The sequence below is a fragment of the Ovis canadensis genome, chromosome 2 (assembly GCF_042477335.2).
Source record: "Ovis canadensis isolate MfBH-ARS-UI-01 breed Bighorn chromosome 2, ARS-UI_OviCan_v2, whole genome shotgun sequence".
NCBI lineage: Eukaryota > Metazoa > Chordata > Mammalia > Artiodactyla > Bovidae > Ovis > Ovis canadensis.
Window position 1 is genome coordinate 245569931 of NC_091246.1, and position 20208 is coordinate 245590138.

The window sequence follows — 20208 nt, forward strand, 5'->3', positions numbered from 1 at the left end:
ATACTTTGGCCACCTCATGCGAAGAGTTGACTCATTGGAAAAGATGTTGATGCTGGGAGGGATTGGGAGCGTGAATCTGAGTGACCTCCGGGAGTTGGTGATGGACAGGGAGGCCTGGCGTGCTGCGATTCATAGGGTCGCAAAGAGTCGGACACGACTGAGCGACTGAACTGAACTGAACTGACTGACATGCACTGGAGAAGGAAATGGCAACCCACTCCAGTGTTCTTGCCTGGAGAATCCCAGGGACGGGGGAGCCTGGTGGGCTGCCACCCATGGGGTCGCACAGAGTCGGACACGATTGAAGCGTCTTAGCAGCGGCAGCGTTCTTGTAAAGGAACGCTGTAACACCACTTCTCGGGAGACTTTTTTCATCACCACTTGCCTGTCTGTGGGAAAAGGACAGAATGACTTCGTTCGAACGTTCCCAGCTCTGGGTTCCATAGCCACAATCCCGGCTGAGTCATCACCGGATACGCAATATTGCTACGTCTCAGCGCCAGCTCGCGACGTTCTCGCGAGAGTTGGTTCCAGCCGATCATGTGACAGCGAAGATGGCGGTGTCCAGTGAGGCAGAAGAGGAGGCGGTAGTTTATTTAGTCGTGAGCGGTATACCCTCGGAGTTGCGGTCAGCCCAGCTTCGGAGCTACTTTAGCCAGTTCCGGGAACAGCGCGACTGTGGCTTCCTCTGTTTCCATTACCGGCATCGGCCTGAGCGGGCCCCTCCCCAGGCTGCTCCCGACTCTGCCCCAACTCCTATCCGCCAGGGTCTTGCCCAGACTTCATTCGACGATGCCGGTGCTCTCTCAACTCAGGACTCTAACCCCACCCGGACCCGCACCTGCTGCTGTGTTGTCTCTGTACGGGGGGCCGCTCAAGCCCAGAGGTTTCTCCGCATGTACTCGGGCCGCCGGTGGCTGGATTCTCAGGGGACTTGGTTACCTGGTCGTTGTTTCATCCGCAGACTTCGGTTACCTACTGAGGCATCAGGTACCCGTGGGAAGGAGGCTAGACTTGGCCTACAGGCACTGGAACAGAGGCACCTTTCCTGAGGAGTGATGAGGATAAGTTAGGTCCCTCGTTAGGGCTCTTCAAGAGTTTAGATAATTTGTGGACAAAGTTTCAGGCTTAGTTTGCACGGTAGAAAAACTTGGGGAGAGGGGGGAAATAGAGGCCTATTCAGATGATCTTTCCAATTTGTTAAGTCTATTCCTAGATCCTTTCGATTTTGCACTGACATAGAGGGGTGAAAAGGAAGTCAAGTATTGTTTTTCTTGCCCCTTCTCTGTTGTCCCCGGCCCAGTCCTCTCTTGGCAAGGCATAGTTGTTGCTCAGTCTCCAACTCTTTGCAGTCCGATGGATTGCAGCATGCCAGGCTTCTCTGGCAAGATGCAAATGAAGAGACAAGGTTTTTTATTTGGACTGTTCCCATTTTCTTGGGAAATCACTTTGATATGGAAACAGGAACCACAGTGCAGGGCCCTCAAATGTATTAGTTCAACAAATCTAGCCTGTATTGATAGACTGAGTGTGAGTCTAGCTGGTATGTAGAAAACAGTCGGACACAGTCTGTGCTTCGCATTCAAAAAGGAACACAGATTTATAAAAAGATAATTGTACAGAGATGCCATTCTAATTGTTAACATTTACTGATCGCTTCCTTATTAGGCACTGTTCTAAGCCTTTCATTTTCTTATTGACGCCTGACAACTATCCTATAAGGCAGGAGCTGTTGTCACCTGTTTTGTAAGTGAGGAAACTGAAGGATGCAAAAGTTATGTTACAAGATGACAGTCACAATATTAATCAGACATTTTGCTCCAGAGCCTATGCTCTTTATCTCCCTCTGCTGTGAGATGACAGAGGAGAAACCGATTTCCTAGAAGGATTAGGAAATGTGGCTTTTCATCTGGATCTTGAAATGTAAACAGGAGTCTGGGAAAGAATGGTATTCAAAGTAAATGGTATTTACAAAGATACAGAGATGTGAAAGTCCAAAAACTTTCAGGGCATGTTAAATTGTTTGATGTGATTGGAACACATGATATGAGGGTGTGCATGGGGTGAGGGTTAGTGGCAGTTGAGAATCAAAAGGTCATCAGGAACCAGATCTGAAAGAAACCTGTGAGCTTACCGAGGTCATGAGAAATGGCATAAAATTACTAGGTGGTTCTGGTCAGGAAACAGAGGAAGGGACTCTGGAAAAGTTTGAAAGGGAGAAACAGTATTAGCGAAAGGATTTAAACCTTGTCCAATTTCTGGCTCACGTGTGGCTGGAGACTTTCAGGTTTCAAGTGCCATTCTTCTCCCTGCTTTCCAAGGTTTGGGCTCCTTTCCCTTCAAGACCCGGAAGGAACTGCAGAGTCACAAAGCTAAGAGTGAAGCCTTCACACTGGCTGACCTGAGGCAGCTGCCAGAGCTGAATCCACCGGTGCTGATGCCCAATGGGAATGTTGGCACTCCCCTGCGGGTCTTTTTAGAATTAATCCGGGCCTGCCGCCTACCCCCTCGGATCATCACCCAGCTTCAGCTCCAGTTCCCCAAGACAGGTTCCTCTCGGCGCTATGGTAATGTGCCCTTCACTTATGAGAACTCAGAGACTGTGGAGCAAGAAGAGTTTGTGTACACAGCCGAGGGTGAGGAAATACCCCAGGGAAGCTGCTTGGCAGACATACCATCCAACTCCCGTGAAGAGCCAGAGGAAGAAGAGGAAGAGGAAGAAGAGACACACTCAGATGACGTGAGTACGGAGAGCCATCTTGTCCTTGCTGGCAGCTTAGTGAGGCAAACGCGTGGCTAGTGCCAATCTTCAGTTGTGTATTCCGAGAGTTCTAAACCTGGGTCCTCAGGAGGCTTCTAAAGACTTTGAACTCCCTGACATTGAATATAAAACTGCATTTGCTTGTGCAGGTATATGTTGCTTTGGGAAAAGGGACCAGAGCTTTTATCCAAAGATTCTCAAAGGCGTCTTTTCATTGCTTCAGAAGAAATGTGAGGAGGGTCTCTTTCATTGATGAAATCTACTAAGAGATACGATCATCTAGGGAAGTAGAGGCAGAGCTCAGATGTGAACCCAGTCCCCTTCACTCCTTGGCTAACCTCTGTGTGCTTTCATCACGTTGTTGAGAGGTCACCTCTGTTTTCTGACCTTGAATCTGGATTGAACGCTAGCCTCCAATCTAACCTCATCAGTGAAAGAGATATTTCTTCTACCTCTTTCTCCAAACTTCGTTGTTCACCCATTGAATCAGGAGATTTTGTTATTTAGTGAAGTGAAGTCACTCAGTCGTGTCCCACTCTTTGCAACCCCGTGGACTGTAGCCCACCAGGCTCCTCCGTCCATGGGATTCTCCAGGCAAGAATACTGGAGTGGGTTGCCATTTATTGGGAAACTTGTTTTTTAATGCGTACCTTGTGTAAAAAGCAATTGATCTATGTCTTCAAAGCTCCCCACTGGGAGTTACTAACACATCTGGACCACATCCTTAGTGTGATACTGTTATGCCTTTTCTCCAGCACCTTCTCTGCAGCAGTGATTCCTGAGACCTCCTGGAATTTAAGTGGGGCAGGAGGCCCCCAGGATTTTAAGCCAGGAGTCATTCTATCATTCCACAATTCCAGTCAAGCAGCTGTAAACACGGGCTAGCACAGGATTCTAGAGACCCTCTAAGGCTCATTTCCTTCCCTCAAAGAGCCTTCAGTCTCCCTGAAGAGGAAGAACAAGTATCTGCAAAGGGTACATGGTATAGAATGGGTTTGCAGGCTGGTGCTGCCCCTCTCTTGGTGTATCATCTTGGGCAAATTACTTTGCTTCACTAAATTGAAGTTTCCTTATCTGTAGAATGGGAATAATGGTACTTATTCAGAGTTGTTGGAGTGATTAAAGGAGCTAAGGTATGTGAAGGGCCTGACACAGTAGACAGTAGGTATAAAGGCATAAACAGTGTATATTGAGTAACACTGAGAAGTTCACAGACCAGTGAGAGTGCTGTGGGCCTCAGTGTGGGGGACTTTATGTGAGCTCTAGCACTTGAGGAATGAGGAGGATTTAACCAAGTGTAGAAGAGGTGGTGGTGGGAGAGCAGGGCAGAGAGGCCAGGAGAGCGACGTGACCAAAAGTGCAACGATAAGAGTGAGTCAGGCTTGGGACTTCCTGGAGGTCCAATGGTTACGATTGGATGCCTGGGAATTGCTTCCAATGCAGGGGACACAGGTTCAGTCCCTGGTCAGGGAACTAAGATCCCCACCTGCTGTGTGGTGCAACTTTAAAAGAAAAAAAAAGACTAGTAGGGGAAGTGGCCAAGTATGTTGAGAAACACTCAGGGCGTGGAGAGATGTCAGGTCGGGCCTCAGGGGCCAAAAACCTGCTGCTTCTCTGAGAAATTGGGAGGAATAGAGCTGAGGTCCCATCTCTAGGACCTCCTGTGCAGCGAGCTGCCTACTTGTGGGCCTTAGGTCAGGAAGCTGGACAGGCAGGTCTCCTCTCTCCACCTTCTCCCAGGATGATGACCGGGGTGAGGAGTGGGAGCGGCACGAGGCACTGCATGAGGACGTGACGGGGCAGGAGCGGACCTCTGAGCGGCTCTTTGAGGAGGAGATCGAGCTCAAGTGGGAGAAGGGCGGCTCCGGCCTGGTGTTTTATACCGACGCCCAGTTCTGGCAGGAGGAGGAAGGAGGTAATGCTAGCACCAGGCAAGGGCAGGGGTGGTCCCTGCTGCATTCGCTCACGGCGCTCTGCTCCACGCGGTGGGTTCCCTGGCGGTGAGCCCGACTAGTGGGCTAGGAAAGAGGCTTACATTGTTGTATTTGAGAGACCAGCCATCCTTTCTAGGGGTGGTGGGTCAGGGGAGTGGAGAGAAAATGCCCTGTTCCCAATTCTGAGTGACCCTCCCAGAGGAGAGATTTGAATATACACTCCAAATTCTAGAATGTATGTCTGAGTCTAGATTTAACTCTTGATAGAACTGAGAGTCCTTGGTTCACTCTGCTTGATGTTTTTCTCTCTGCAGACTTTGATGAACAGACAGCTGATGACTGGGATGTGGACATGAGCGTGTACTACGACGCAGGTACTGGGCCTGGGCTTGCAGTACTCGGAGATGGAATGGTGCCCTGGCCATGCAGTGACACTTTACCAGACCTGCTTAGCAGAGTCTGAGACAGGGCACGAGTCTCTTAAAAAGATCATTAGTTGAGTGCATTAAGTGCTGGTTGTGGGCAGTGTCTTTTTCCTTTCTGTGTGGAGGAAGGACATGTGGGCATAGCCCTCAGGGAGGTCTGATTCTGATGGGCAGGCCTGAGTAGAGTGGGAGGATCAGGAGTTCAGGCTCTGGTTAAGAAGTTAGATTCTGGAGTCAAGAACCACCTAGGGTTGAGACCTCCCAGGTGTCAAGTGGTTAAAACTCCCAAGTTTCCAGTGCAGAGGGCTTGGGTTCCATACCTGGTTGAAGAACTAAGATCCCACATGCTGTGCGATGTGGCCAAAAACAAACAAACAAAAAAAGACCTAGAGTGATTTACAGAGTGGGAGGTGAAGACCTGGGTCCTAATTCCATCTCTCATTTTTTGGCTCTGTGACTTTTATGCACCACAGTTTTTCCTCATCTGTAAAATGGCACAGCCATGGTTCTTACTCTTGGTGAGCTCCCAGTCTAATGAGAGAAATACAGTGATGACACGCTATAAAGATGAATATGTAAATCTTGTGAGGAGGGCCTAGAAACCTGATTTTCCCTACTTCTGCTGAGAGAGACCCTTCCACAAACTGGACTCTGCTTCCTCAGATAGTGGAGACAAAGACGCCCGAGACTCTGTCCAAATGCGTCTGGAACGGAGGCTCCGTGATGGCCAGGAGGCCGGCTCTGTGATCAGACACCAGGTGGGCACCTTCGAGCGCCATACCAAGGTGAGCATTGTGCCCAGCCCACTGACCCCTTTCTTTCCTTTCTTTACCCCCATTCCCTCCCCTGCCCCGACAGGAGCCCCATGTCTTGAGTCTTCTCTCTTTCCTCTGCAGGGCATTGGGCGGAAGGTGCTGGAACGGCAGGGCTGGGCTGAGGGCCAGGGCCTGGGCAGCCAGTGCTCAGGTGTTCCTGACGCCCTGGATAATGATGGCCAGCACCCCAGATGCAAGCGTGGACTGGGGTGAGCATGGCTGGGGGACTTCCCTGGGAGGCTAAGTGAGCCTTTCAGCTGTACCCTGGTTCCCCCTTCCCTCTGGTTCTGGGTTGAGTGCTAGAGACCCCCGAGGGATTGAACTTTAAAGCAGAATTAGAAGGAAAAAGTAGATCTGGCACTAGTCTTTTCAAGACTGGGTCCTCAAGCTTGATTAAGGATGATTAATCTCCTGAGGGAGTCATTCCCTCAAGTCTGAGGAATTTGCACTTGATGATTACTCTTAGGGAGTGACTGTAAGTCACAAAGTGGTAACAGTTGTTCTGAATTTTGTGTACTATTTAAAATGAAAGCAGTATGTGAGGCCCCTGGTTGCTGGCACCATCAACAGATAAGATGAGGGGGCAGGAGATTTCAATGCTCTGTCTTTGGGACAAACCAGATATTTTTGGTGATGGACAGCGAAGCCTGGCATGCTGCAGTCCATGGGGCACAGAGTAGGACACAACTGAGCAACTGAGCTGAAAATACATAGTAGCTATTACCCTGTTCTTTCCCAGCCCCTTTACTGGGGTAAGAGAGCAGCCCTCTCACTGAAAGCCCTTTTTTTTGTTTCAGGTACCATGGAGAGAAGCTCCAGCCATTTGGGCAACCGAAGAGGCCCCGTGGAACTGGCTTGGGGCTCATCTCCACCATCTATGATGAGCCCCTACCCCAGGACCAAGGAGAGTCGCTGCTCCGCCGCGAGCCACCCACCAGCATGAAGTTTCGCACTGACATGGCTTTTGTGAGGAGTTCCAGCTGTGCCTTGAACAGCCTCTCAGAGCCTGAGTGGCAGGTTCAAGGACTCCCCCTTAATCAGGATCACTCATAACTGCACAGTGGCAGCCTGTGCCCAGCCTTATCTTCCACTGAAGGCAGAGAGAACTCTGGGAGCAGCAGTCTGCACGGTTGTTCAGAATGCTTTGTTCAGAACTTGCCTTCTGGTTGTCTACCTCAGGGACATTTTTACAAAAAGCCCCCGTTATATACTTCCCTTTAATGAAAGGAATTAATGACTCCTCCTCCTTGGTCTTCTAACTCTAGTCCCTATTTTTTGGGCTTGCTTCTGTTGCCTCCCCCAGCCCCTTGAAAAGCTGGACTGACTGAGGTTATCAGCAAAACCTTCCTGGGAGGAGGTTACCATGAAGCCCAGAAAGAGGTGGGTTAAGGACACGGAAGAGGAGAGGGCTCGTGCTCCTAAGAGACAGTCTTGGGGCGGGCTCCAGTGTCTACCCTTCACTGGCTGGGACCGGGCAGCGGACAACCTGCCGCAGATGTGCCGGGTCTGTGACCTAACGGGAGAATTAAAAAGTTCACTACCGAATTTCTCTTTCTCTTCGGATTTGGGCCAGGAGTAAGGTGGGGAAACCCCCGGAAAGGTCCCTGCAGTGCCCCCAAGTCGGCCCCATGCCCTGGCGTCACCACTTGGGGCGCCACAGCTCCGGCGCCAAGCTTTGTCGTCATCGTGAGGGCGGGACTTCCTCTCCGGGCCGGGCTTTCCCGACGCCATCCGGAAGTCAGATGCAGGTCCCGTCGGTACCTGGCCTTCTGATCCCCTCACAGCGCGCGGGTTCCGTCCTCTTCCTCAGGCGAGCCCCGGGCATCGCGGCCAGCCCGGGGCGAAGCGCACGTTGAGGGATCCCGTCGTTGCCCTCAGAGCTCGTCTCCAGTGTGGCTCCCGCCTCCCTCCCCTGCTGCGCTCAGCTGCTCCGCACGGAGCCGTGTGCCGGCCGCCCATGGCGGGAGCCGCTGCGACCACAGCGTTTGGGCAGGCAGTGATCGGCCCGCCGGGCTCGGGGAAGACCACATACTGCCTTGGCATGAGCGAGTTCCTGCGTGCGCTGGGCCGGCGCGTGGCGGTGGTGAACCTGGACCCAGCCAACGAGGGGCTGCCGTACGAGTGCGCCGTGGACGTGGGGGAGCTGGTGGGGCTGGGCGACGTGATGGACGCGCTGCAGCTGGGCCCCAACGGCGGCCTGCTCTACTGCATGGAGTACCTGGAGGCCAACCTGGACTGGCTGCGTGCCAAGCTCGACCCCCTGCGTGGCCACTACTTCCTTTTCGACTGCCCTGGCCAAGTGGAACTCTGCACGCACCACGGAGCCTTGCGCAGCATCTTCTCCCAGATGACGCAGTGGGACCTTAGGGTGCGTCTGGGGTCTGGCGGGCCTATTTTGCAGATGGAAAAACTGAGACAGGGAGGAGGACAGATGCCACGCCTCCATGTCCCTCAGTGAGGTAGGGGGCCCAGACGCTTTGAAGTAAAACAGGTGTGAGTTCGAATTCTGGCTTTGCCACTGACTCCACTTTGCCACTGGACCACAATGTGGTCCTGGGCAAGTCAGTTTAATCTTTCTGAACCTGTTTTCTCATCTGTAAAATGGATGTGTCACTACCCAATTTGGGATTATTGGGAATTTGAAGGGGTTAAGTGAAAAGTGGCGTGATGATTGTTGTGACTTGGTAGGCAAAAGAAAGTGAAACAGTGGAGTCAGATGCAGTGCCCACTGGGAGGCTCAGTGCAAGGCATCTTGTAGGAAAAAGTGTTTCACCTCTCCTGGAATAAGGGTTAGCAGTGGCTGTTAGAATGAAACAGAAGGAGGAAGAGACTAATGGGAAGAGTTGCCCTTTGCCCTCAGAAGTCCCCAATCTGATGGGAGGGACAGAGGCCCAAATGTTCCCTGCCTCCCCAGGCCACTCTCATGCCTTTCCCTTCCTCCCTTCCCAGCTGACTGCTGTTCACCTGGTGGATTCTCACTATTGCACAGACCCTGCCAAGTTCATTTCGGTACTGTGTACTTCCCTGGCCACCATGCTGCATGTGGAGCTGCCCCACGTCAACCTCCTCTCCAAGATGGACCTCATCGAACACTATGGGAAGCTGGGTAAGAGATCCCTTTCTGGCAGCCCAGGGCAACAGCTAGGCTGGAGTGATGCAGAGATCTCTGCTGAAGGAAGCCGCTTCCAGGGACCCTGTATGGCCTGGTGATAGTAGCCACAGGCAGATCTGACCCCTGCCCATTTATTTTGTGCCCCTCCGTGCCAGATACTATTCTGGGTTTTGGGGACAAGAGAGCTACAGATGGTGATATATATTATGAAGGAATTAGAAGAAAATGATGGATAATGAGTGAATGAGAAGGAGGGTGTAAACTGCCATTTGAGCTGAGTAGTAAAAAAAAAAAAGCCAGTCAAGGCAGAAGTGTCCTAAACAGGGGATCCAGTAACGGTAAAGGCCCTTAGGGAAAGAGCTTTTTGTGTTCAAGGGAAAAGGGGTGGGGAGTGGGGGAGCCCAGTTGTAGCTGAGAGAGTGATAGGACGAAGCAAGGTCAGAGGGGTGGCCAGGGGCTAAAAAGGAAAGCCATTGATGAATATGAAGCAGGAGAAACCATGAACTGAAAAGGCCCTTTTGGCTGCTTTGTGAATTGAAAGAGGCAAGAATGAAAACAGATCCTATAGGAGGTTTTTGCAGCAACCCAGGCGGTGGTTAGTGGGAATGAAGAGAAGGAGATAGATACAAAACTTAACTCAGGAAATAGGATTTGCTGGTGGATTGGACACAGAAGAATTAAGAATGGCTCTCACATTTCTGACTGAACCAGTGGATGGATAAAGGTGGGAACAACAAAAGGAGAAGCAGGCTGGCACGAGGCAGGGGTGTTGCCTACGGTTCTAACAGCCAGCGTTTTTCTCCTGCAAAATTAGTGCTCTGCTGACTGCAGCATCAGTCTCTAAATACCATCTTCAGCCACAAAGGAACGGAGATAAGAACAGCTGAAAGGAGGCTGTGGGGAGAGTGAAGTTTTGGGGCCTTGTCCAGGGAGGATGACTGGCTGCCAGTTGGGACACGGAAGGATGTCAGCACCTTGGAGGGGCCACCTCAGCCCAGAGTCTTGGTCCATCTCTTGGCAAGCCCAGACACCCCATTTTATCTGTGTACAGATTTATGTCCTTCCAAGCCTCTCTTCCCACTTCACAGCCTTCATTCCAGAAGGCCACATGTTTGTCCTTTGCATTTCTAGCTTTGAGTCTTGCCAGTCATCCTCACGAGAGATTGAGGTACACACCAGATCAGGCAGTAGAGACCCAGAGAAGTTACATGAATAGCCCAAGGTCAGTCACTCAGCTAGCATGTTAGCTGAGAGGAAACCTAAGTGCCAGTGTACCTGGCTGCAGTTTCTCCATTCTCGGTGAGAAACATACCTGTCAGGCAATCCAAGAAGTTTGTTGGAATGCCCACATGTTCTTCCTTGCAGGCACAGGGGTGTCAGTTTCTAATCAGGGCTGGTAAGAATACAGAAAGCAGAGCTCAGGGTGTGAGTCAGTTGGTCCTGACAGCCAGATTCCCTCAACTGACTTTAGGACAGATCTGCTGAGTTCCTAGCTGCCTGAGTCTTCCAGGCAGAAATGGATAATACGGGAAGGCCCACTTTCCTTCTCTTAAGAGGAAGTTTGTATTCATAGAACTGAGTTCAGGGACCTCTGAGTCATCTATTCTGATCTTCTCATTTTATGCTAAGAAGGAAGTGGCCCAGAAAGGGAAAGTCATTTTCCCAAGAGGCCAGCTTGCTAGATAGATGACTTAGAGTGTGTGTGCCTGGTCCTGGGGGCACTGCCTGGCTGTGAGCCTTGTGAGGCAGGGACCAGGCAGTGTTATTGGTACATGTTCAGTCTTATTACCGTTGATCAGGCACTTCTCTGAACCAGGCACTGAGGTTTATGGCAGTTAATCCTCACAGTAGCCTCATGAGGTGGGTAACTGCCCACGGAGCTAGTAAATGGCAGTGCCAACAAGTGAAATCAGTTGTTTTCTTCTTAGTAAGTTCATTTCACTGCCTCAACAAATATTTGTTGAATGAATGAATGAACGAGTGAGTGAATGAAGGTAAAGGAAGAAAGAAAAAAATACATTCCCTGTTCTCAGGTCTTTCGCCTGATGCCAGCTGCTCCTAATACCAGTTTCTCTTCTCTTTCTTCTTTTTTAATTGAAATATGATGGACTTACAATGTTTTGTTAACAAAGTGATTCAGTCATACATATATATATATATTCTTTTTTGTATTCTTTTCCATTGTGGTTTATCTTTAACACAGGATATTGAATAGGGTTCCCTGTGCTAACCAATTTCTCTTCTTAGCCTTCAACCTGGACTACTACACAGAGGTCCTGGACCTCTCCTACCTGCTGGACCATCTTGCTTCGGATCCTTTCTTTCGCCACTACCGGCAGCTCAACGAGAAACTGGTGCAGCTCATTGAAGACTACAGCCTAGTCTCCTTCATCCCTCTCAATATCCAGGTACAAGCATACTTTTTTCTTTTTTCTTCTTTCTCTCTCTCTCTTTTTTTGGACATGCTGCGCAGCTTGTGGAATCCCCAACCAGGGACTGAACCTGGGCCTTGGACAGTGAAAGCTCAGAGTGCTAACTGCTGGACAGACAGAGAAGTCCCTAAGGACGTCTCAGTTTTTTTGCACTTCGCTTTACTGTACTTCACAGCTACTGCTTTTTTCTTTTTTTTAACAAATTGCAGGTGGCAACCTTGCATTCAAATTGCAGGTGGCAACCCTGCATTCAACAAGTGTATGTTCCAACAGCATTTGCTCACTTTATGTCTCTATGTCACACTTTGATGATTCTCACAATATTTTAAGCTTTTTCATTATTATTATTATATTTGTTATGATGATCTGTGATCAGTGATCTTTAATGTTACTCTCTACAGTCCTTTGGGGCACCATCAACTACACCCATATAAGACAGTGAACTTAATCCACAGATGGCGTGTGGATTTTGACACGTATTTTGACAGCTTCGCTGACTGGCTGTTCACTCATCTCGCTCCCTCTCCTTGGGCCACCTTATTCCCTAAAACACAGCAATGTGGAAATTAGGCCAGTTAATAATCCTACACTGGCTTCTGTGTTCAAGTGAAAGGAAGAGCTTCACGTCTCTCACTTTAAAAGCTAGAAATACTTAAAATCAGTGAGGAAACCATGTCGAAAAGCTAAGAAAGGCCGAAAGCTAGGCCTCTGGTGCCAAATGGTTTGCTACGTTGTAAATGCAAAGGAAAAATTCATGAAGGAAATCAGAAGTGCTGCTTCAGTGAGCACAGGAGTGGTAAGAAAGCACAATGGAAATCTTTCAGCATATCAGAAAGCTGATATGGAGAAAGTTTTAGAGGTCTGAATAGATCAAACCAGCCTTAGCATTTCCTTAAGCCAAAGCCCAATCCAGAGCAAGGCCCTACCTAACTCCTTCCAGTTCTTTGAAGGCTGAGAGGTGAGGAAGCTACAGAAGAAAAGTTTGAAACTTGCAGAGGTTGGTTCCTGAGGTTTAAGGAAGGAAGCCATCCCAGTAACATGAAAGTGTAAGTAAAGCAGCAAGTGCTAAGGAGAAGCTGCAGCAAATTATCCAGAAGATCTCGCTGAGATAATTAATGAAGGTGACGTCACTCAACAGATTCTCAGTGTAGACAAAACAGCCTTATACTGGAAGATGTTATCTAGGATTTTGTAGCTAGAGAGGAGTCAGTGCCTGGCTTCAAGGGACAGGCTCACTCTTGTTAGGGACTAATGCATCTCGTGACTTTAAGTTGAAGCCAGAGCTCATTTACCATTCTGAAAATCCTAGGGCCCTTAAGAATTCTGTTAAATCTACTTTGTCTATGCTTTATAAATGGAACAACAAAGCCTGGATACACAGCACATCTGTATATATGTTTTACTAAATATTTTAAGCCTGCTATTGAGACCTACTACTCAGAAAAAAAGATACTTTTCATATTGCTGCTCATTGACAAGACACCTATTCACCCAGGGGCTGTGATGGAGAAGTTTTCATGCCTGCCAACACAGTATCCATTCTGCAGCCTGTGGATCAAGGAGTCACTTTGACTTTCAAGTCTTAGTACTTAAGAAATACATTTCTGAAGGGTATAGCTGCCATAGATGGTGATTACGCTCATGGTTCTGGGCAAAGTAAATTGAAAATCTTCTGGAAAGGATCCCCATTCTAGATGTCATTAAGAACATCTGTGATTCATGGGAACAGGTCAAAATATCAACATTAACAGGAGTTTGGAAGACGTTGATTCCAGCCCTTGTGGGTGACTCTGAGGAGTTCAAAACTTCTGTGGACGAAGTAATTGCAGATTGGTAGAACTGGCAAGAGAACTAGAATTCGAAGAGCCTGAAGCTGTGACTGAATTGCTGCAATCTCATGAAAAAACTCGAATGGATGAGCTCCTTCTCAGAGATGAGCAAAGCACGTGGTTTCTCGAGATGGAAACTACTGGTGAAGATACTGTGAAGGACAAAGGGTTTAGAATATCACATGAACTCAGTTGATACAGTAGCAGCAGTGTTTCAGAGGACTGCCTCCAAGTTTGAAAGAAGTTCTCCTGTCATGCTATTAAACGCTGTCAAACAGCACTGCATGCTCCAGGGAAATGGTTCATAAAAAGAAGAGTCCATTGATGCTGCACACTTCACTGTTGTCTTATTTTAAGAAACTGCCACAACCATCTCAGCCTTCAGCCACCACCACCTTGATCAGTCAGCAGCCTTCAACATGGAGGCAAGACCCTCAACTGGCAAAAAGATTATGACTCACTGAAGGCTCAGATGGTTAGCATTTTTTAGCAATAAGGCACTTTTTGATTAAGGTATTTTTTTTTAGACATAACTGTACACTTAGTAGACTACAGTATAGCATAAACACGACTTTTATATGCACTGGGAAACCGAAATATTCATGTGACTCACTTGATCGTGGGATTTGCTTTATTGGAATACTCTAGAACCCAACCCAGAGTATCTCCGAGGTGTGCTTGTACTAGGCACTAGAACGACTCCTCCCTTGGCTATTGGTCTGAAGTGCCTGGGGCTGCACTTCCAGACCAAGGCTATAGGAAGCTTTGAGGCCTCAAACAGTCGTCTTTGTCCTGGGTTCAGCTATCATTCAGTCTCGTTGGTTTTGAGACCAGTGGGAGGCAAGATTCCAGTCAAGAGGGTGGACCAGACTTTGGCCCTATCTGTTCTGTTTTGCTGGGTTCTCTCCACTTATGTTACCTCCTCTGTGTGAAAATGGATAAGTTCAGAAAGTCCCCAGCAAGGGGCTTGACCAAGGCCTGAGACAAGTCTTTCAGGCTTTTTCCAGATGGGCAACTGTCTGTTGACTTTGCAAAATAGTACCCAACCCTTGTGCCTCTCACCTTGTACCCTGCAAAGGGAACCTGGGAGGAAAAGGTGCGTGTTAGATTCCTTTCTTCTGTGGGTGGACTTAAAAGAACTTGTCTTTTCTGTTCAATGCCACACTTTTCTCCTCTACAATGAGGAGGTGAACCCTATAATATTAATCGTACAATTTACAACTTGTTGAAGGCTTTCTGTGTTAGACATTGTGTGTGTGTGTGTGCCGAGGACTGTGTTTTGATCTCTTTCCCATCATGTGATGTAGGGACCATCCTTACCATTTTTATATGGAGGAACAAATAAGTTACATGCATACTTACTGGGTGCCTGCTGTGAGCTAAGTGCTATGCCAGGCATTGGGGATACCTGGGCAAACAACTTCCTGACCTCAAGGGGTGCACAGTCCAGTGGGGGAGTTACTAACTTGTTAATAGTAAGATGGTAGGCTCATAGCTACAGTGGGGATAACCCAGGGGATGGTGAGTGTGCATGGAGGAGCTTATCTGTTCTAATTTGGGTGAGTTGGTAGTCAGGAAAGAAGGGGTGTAGTCGGGCCTCTGGCGACACTGTAGATATATTCCAGGCCAAGGAAGCTGCATGGACTAGAGGCTTCACGAGGCAAGATGGAGGGAGCATATTTGGAGAATGCAGTTGGTTTGGTACAACCTCAGTTCCACATACCTCTGTTTCTCTCCTCCTTGCTCAGGACAAGGAGAGTATCCAGCGGGTGCTGCAGGCTGTGGATAAAGCCAACGGCTACTGCTTTGGGGTCCAGGAGCAGCGGAGCCTGGAGGCCATGATGTCTGCCGCCATGGGAGCTGACTTCCACTTCTCCTCGTATCCTTCCTCACTAGCGTCCACCATGGCCAAGAGCAGGAGGCCGGGGCTGAGGAGTGGCCACGTCTGCCCTTACAGATGACTGGATTCCTTTTGACCAGGGGGCTCCCTGGTGGCTGGTCCCTTGGAAGGCTTCAGGGTTGTTTGTACCTGAGGATAAAGTAGGACACTGATCAGAAGGAGCAACAAATACAGAGGCCCAGCCATGAAAGGCACTGGTCACGTGGGAGAGACACAAGGGCTTCAGTTTGCCTGGTGTCTTGAATGTGAAGGAGAAGGGGAAGATGCAGTGGTCAAGGGAGGTGGGAAGTGGAGGAGTGTGGACTTCGGTCTGTGGGTGGCCAGTGGGAACCAGCATCCTACCAATGAGCTGAGTGTGATGTGATCAGATGTCCATTTTTGAAAAGCACTGATGGCTCAGAGGTTAAAGCATCTGCCTGCAATGAGGGAGGCCTGGGTTCAATCCCTGGTTTGGGAAGATCCCCTGGAGAAGGAAATGGCAACCCACTCCAGTATTCTTGCCTGGAAAATCCCATGGACAGAGGAGCCTGGTAGGCTACAGTCCATGGGGTCGCAAGGAGTTGGACACGACTGAGCAACTTCACTTTCTAAGTACAGAAAGTGCATTTAAGGAATGTGATTGGGAGCAGGAGCGTTTTTAGTCTCCAGGTGAGAACGGAGTGAGAGTAGAAAAGTAGTGAGTAGAAAACGGAGTAGAGAGTAGTAGTGAGAATAGAGAAAAGGGTGTGGCCTGGGAAAAATACGAAGGCGCCAGACAACCAGAGCTGGTGACCAGGTGGCTCTAGGATGGAAGGAGGTGGAGCAGAAGTTAGGCGCCCAGGTGTAGGGGTGGTTGTAGGGCTTCCCTGGTGGCTTGCATGGCAAAGGATGTGCCTGCAGTGCAGGTTTGATCCCTGGATGGGGAAAACCTCCCACTCCTGGAGGGGCATGGCTACCCACTCCAGTATCCTTGCCTGGAGAATTCCCTGGACACAGAAGCCTGATGGTCTGTGGTCCATGGGGTCACAGTCAGACACGATAAGCGATTAACACTTCGACTTTTCAGGGGTGGTTGTGTTCACTGGGGCAAGAAAAGGAAGAGGAGCGGGCAGGTTTTTCAGGTGGGTAGCAGGGATGGGAGCTGAGGGCTGTGCCATGTTTGAGGGGCATGGCTCCAGAGCATATGCCACAACACAGAGCCGGAAGGTTGGCGCGCTCCAGTTCTCTGCTGCTCAGCAGTGTGGGGAAAAGGCACAAAGAGGAGCATGTGGGTCTAGATGCTTCAGGGGACTTCTCAGACCAGTTGGTCCCCTTGGCCTGAAGCTATAATTATGAGGAAGGGAACAGGATGGGAGAAACCTGCTAGACAGAGTTGGGAGGCAGGCATCACAGAGATCAGATCCTGCCCAGACCAGTTCCCCATCCTTGCCTGTGCTGTCAGCCTTGACAAGCCCCCCCATCAGCACCCTGGGCCTCCAGGAGAAGTACCTGGTGCCCTCAGAGCAGTCAGTGGAGCAGGAGGCCATGCAGCTGTAGCAGCGAGCTGGGCTCCAGAGGATGAGACACACGACCCAGCGCTGGGGGGAGTGGCGGCTCCCAGTGACCAGCTGGATGGCTCAGCAGCTGCAGATCCAAGAGCAGCCCTCCAGGCCAGAGCTGGAAGACAGGCGCGGGGATACTCAGGCCTGCGGAGGACTTCTGCCCTGAAGCCAGACGTGCCGCCAAGCAGAGCACCAGTCACACCCTTGTGAGCTCTGGGTGCTGCCACCGGGCGTTCAGCACTGACGCACTCGGGCTGTGATGGAATGTGCTGCAATACAAGAGCTTATTTTCTACTTCCTGTGGCTTCCAAACTTGCCTTCCGCCACCCTGGCCAAGGGAGGTGGGAACGTGGGAAAGCTGCTTTTCCTCAGAAGAGGAACTCCAGAACAGGGTTGCCCCCAAGCTGGAGGGATGACTCAGCCTCCAGTTGGGCTCCTTTGTTCATCTTCAGCGCTAACAGTGAACTCAAGCCTGAGCTTTCACAAGCACCACTTCCTAGCAGATCTTGCATTGTTTTATTTTATTGTTTATTTCAGTTTTATTCTTTTGAGGGGCAAGTGTTAGTTTTCCATTTATAGTTATGATTAAAGTTGAATGAAGTTATTTATACAAAATGAGTTGTTGAAAGAAAAATATTAGTATATAATATGGTATCATGAAGGCTGTGACAAAAATTATGATGACTCAGGTTAGAAATACTGGTACTTGCTTCTGGTTGGGTGTTGCAGCTAGTTGGGTTCAATTCCTATTTTCAACCATAGATGGCGCTCCAGGCTTTCTTTTCTTTCTTTCTTTTTTAATTTTAATTTTCTTTCAGTTGTAGCCTGGAGGCAGAAGGGGACAGATGGCAGTTGTGCCAGTAGTCTTATTTGCAGACACTCAGGCCTGTTAACACATGGGATGGGCTTCGCATTTCACAAAGAGCTTCCACACAGACAGTCCTCATATGACTCTCACAGGAACGCCTAGGGATACAGATGAGATGGGGAATAGTGCTAAGCCCCACTTTACATGAGGAAACAGAAAACAGAGGAGTTTGAACCTCGGTCAGCCTGGCTCTCTCACACTCACTCTGCTGACTTCTTAAATGGTGAATCCTTAGTGGTGAAAAGTCACGGCCCCTTCTCCCACAGGATTTGTAGCCAATCAGGAGAAAGAATTTAGACACCTGTAGAGTATCCCTGAGTCGTAAATCAGGGGGAACTGTTCTGAAGTGGCCTTGAGATGGCAGTGACTGAGCTTTGCTTTCTTAGTTTTGCCATCAGAGCAGAAGGCAGAGGGGAAGGGGCCATAGGAGGCTTTTCAGACTGGAACAGTATGAAAGCAGTCGACCTCGACTCCCACGCCTCGCAGGATACAGGATAATAAGTGGGTACTACTTCCCCCGCCTCTTTCATCTGAGGAGTTCAAAGCACCTCACCCCTATTAACACTGTACACAGTAGGTGGGGAGTATCAACAGGGCAAGCCAGGGAAACTGAGGCCAGGAGGCACTACCTGGGGCTGTCTGTGAGTCACCTATGAGGCTTGGAGCCTGGGAATCATGACGCCCAGGCTCTTGGACAAATCCCTCATCAGTTAAGGCGTGAGGGTGGGTGCTGTGTGTTTGAAGCTGGTACCAATAGTTGTGGTCAGGGGTTTTGATGCTTACCCCGAACTAGAGGCCCCAGACACCACCAAAGCACACCAGATGGAAGAAAGGCGTCATGTAGAACTTTATGGCCTCATATGCAAGCACCCTCAGCATCAGCGAGTGGGAAAGGATGGAAACACTCCAAGCTTTATTTTCAGGCCTTGGTGTGACAACAAGGGTGTGTCTCCTCCAGTGGATGGAGCTCTGACCACTTCCCACTGATAACAACATGATTTTCTGTTCCCCTGTTAGGACGAGGTAGACAGCACAGTGCAGAAAAGCAGAGGCATCTGAGTTCCAGGTGAGGTCTGCTTAGCGTGATAGAGGCAGGGTCAGAGAAAGACTGGGCTTTCCTGTGGTAAATCCTCCTGCAACGCAGGAGACCTGGGTTCAATCCCTGGGTTGGGAAGATTCCCCTGGAGAAGAGAGAGGCTACCCACTCCAGTATTCTGGCCTAGAGAATTCATGGACTGTATAGTCCATGCGGTCGCAAAGAGTCGGACACAGCTAAGTGACTTTCTTTAGGGCTTCTCTTGTAGCTCAGTTGGTAAAGAATCTGCCTGTAATACAGGAGACCTGGGTTCGATTCCTGGGTTGGGAAGATATTCCCTGGAGAAGGAAATGGCAACCTGCTCCAGTATTCTTGCCTGGAGAATCCCATGGACAGAGGAGCCTGGCAGGCTACAGTCCATGGGGTTACAAAAATCAGGTGCAACTTAAGAGACTAAACCACCAGAGAAAGAATACCCTCAGTTTGGCAGCAAGTGACAACTGTCCTTAAGATTTTTTTTTTCCCCTAATAGAAAAAGAAAATACTTGGGAAATGAAAGTAATAAATTTTCTGTTCAAACATATAAATATATTTTGTGTTTTTTCTTTCAGTCTATTTTTCTATACATTCAGAGGGATAGCTATAGCATTTATATATGTGGGATATATTGTATTGCTTTATAACCTTTTTTCAGTTAATATTTTTTCGTGTAATTAGAACTAGAAAAATCTTAAAATCTTTTTTAACTTTTATATTCGAATATGACTGATTTTTTAACAATGTTGTGATAGTTTCAGGTGGACAGCAAAGGGATTCAGCCATACACATACATGTATCCATTTCCCCCCAAATTCCCCTCCTATCCAGGCCTGCCACATGATATTGAGCAGAGCTCCCTGTGTGTACAGAAGGTCCTTGTTGAAAACTAGAAAAACTTTTTTTAAGGTCGTGATAATATTTTATAGTATGGTTAAAACATTGCTTATCCAGACTCCCATGGTTAGCCTTTAAGTTGTTGCCAGTTTTTCGCTATTATAAATAATGTTGGGATTAACATCTTTGTCTGAGTCTCTGACTTTTAAATTACGATACATAAGTCCTAGAAATAAAATTACCAACATTTTCTAGGTTCTGGGTTCATATTCCCAAAATGCCTCCCAGAAAAGTGCCACCTTACATCTCACAGGCCCTGTCTGGAAGTGCTCTTCTCAGTTCCAACCTCACCTGGCAATCATGACTTCTGAAGGGAGGAAACCATCCCTGAATGTCTTCCAAGGGACCTTCTTGGTCATCTCTGCTAACCACTGACATTATGGCTAAGCTGTGCATTTCCTGGCTCTGAACTGGGAACCTCCAACAATCGGAAGATAGCATTTGGAACCTATCAGACCACAGCTCACTGGAAAGCCTTCCAGCCCGGACAAAGAGGCTGAGGAGTGAGGATGACACCCTGAAGCCCACAGAGCTGAAGCACAGCCAGTCTGCCCTCTGCTGTTGCTGAAGTAGCAAAACGCTCATCCACAAGTGGCTGAGAATAGGAAGCCTGACCCCATTAGGGTCTGTGGGAAGATGAGGC

General features: G+C 49.0%; 2 protein-coding genes across 2 annotated transcripts; both read left to right on the plus strand.

Moving 5' to 3' along the window:
* The first annotated feature begins 514 nt into the window (after nt 1–514).
* Nucleotides 515–7480, plus strand: GPATCH3 (G-patch domain containing 3). The gene is made up of 7 exons (XM_069578916.1): nt 515–990; nt 2322–2740; nt 4502–4676; nt 5010–5069; nt 5784–5905; nt 6017–6144; nt 6733–7480. The coding sequence occupies exons 1-7, from the start codon at nt 555–557 to the stop codon at nt 6986–6988; spliced, it is 1596 nt and encodes a 531-aa protein (XP_069435017.1). The 5' UTR covers nt 515–554; the 3' UTR covers nt 6989–7480.
* On the plus strand, nt 6774–19219 carry GPN2 (GPN-loop GTPase 2). The gene is made up of 5 exons (XM_069578917.1): nt 6774–8303; nt 8885–9041; nt 11295–11455; nt 15057–15187; nt 16651–19219. Exons 1-5 carry the CDS (start codon nt 7893–7895, stop codon nt 16721–16723), a joined length of 933 nt encoding a protein of 310 aa, XP_069435018.1. The 5' UTR covers nt 6774–7892; the 3' UTR covers nt 16724–19219.
* The last annotated feature ends 989 nt before the right edge of the window (nt 19220–20208 follow it).

Coding starts and splice junctions, on each gene's coding strand:
- GPATCH3 (XM_069578916.1), top strand. CDS start 555: ATGGCGGTGTCCAGTGAGGCAGAAGAGGAGGCGGTAGTTTATTTAGTC. Junction 2,741..4,501: donor AAGAGACACACTCAGATGAC/GTGAGTACGGAG, acceptor ACCTTCTCCCAG/GATGATGACCGGGGTGAGGA. Junction 5,070..5,783: donor GAGCGTGTACTACGACGCAG/GTACTGGGCCTG, acceptor CTGCTTCCTCAG/ATAGTGGAGACAAAGACGCC.
- GPN2 (XM_069578917.1), top strand. CDS start 7,893: ATGGCGGGAGCCGCTGCGACCACAGCGTTTGGGCAGGCAGTGATCGGC. Junction 8,304..8,884: donor TGACGCAGTGGGACCTTAGG/GTGCGTCTGGGG, acceptor CTCCCTTCCCAG/CTGACTGCTGTTCACCTGGT. Junction 9,042..11,294: donor CGAACACTATGGGAAGCTGG/GTAAGAGATCCC, acceptor TTCTCTTCTTAG/CCTTCAACCTGGACTACTAC.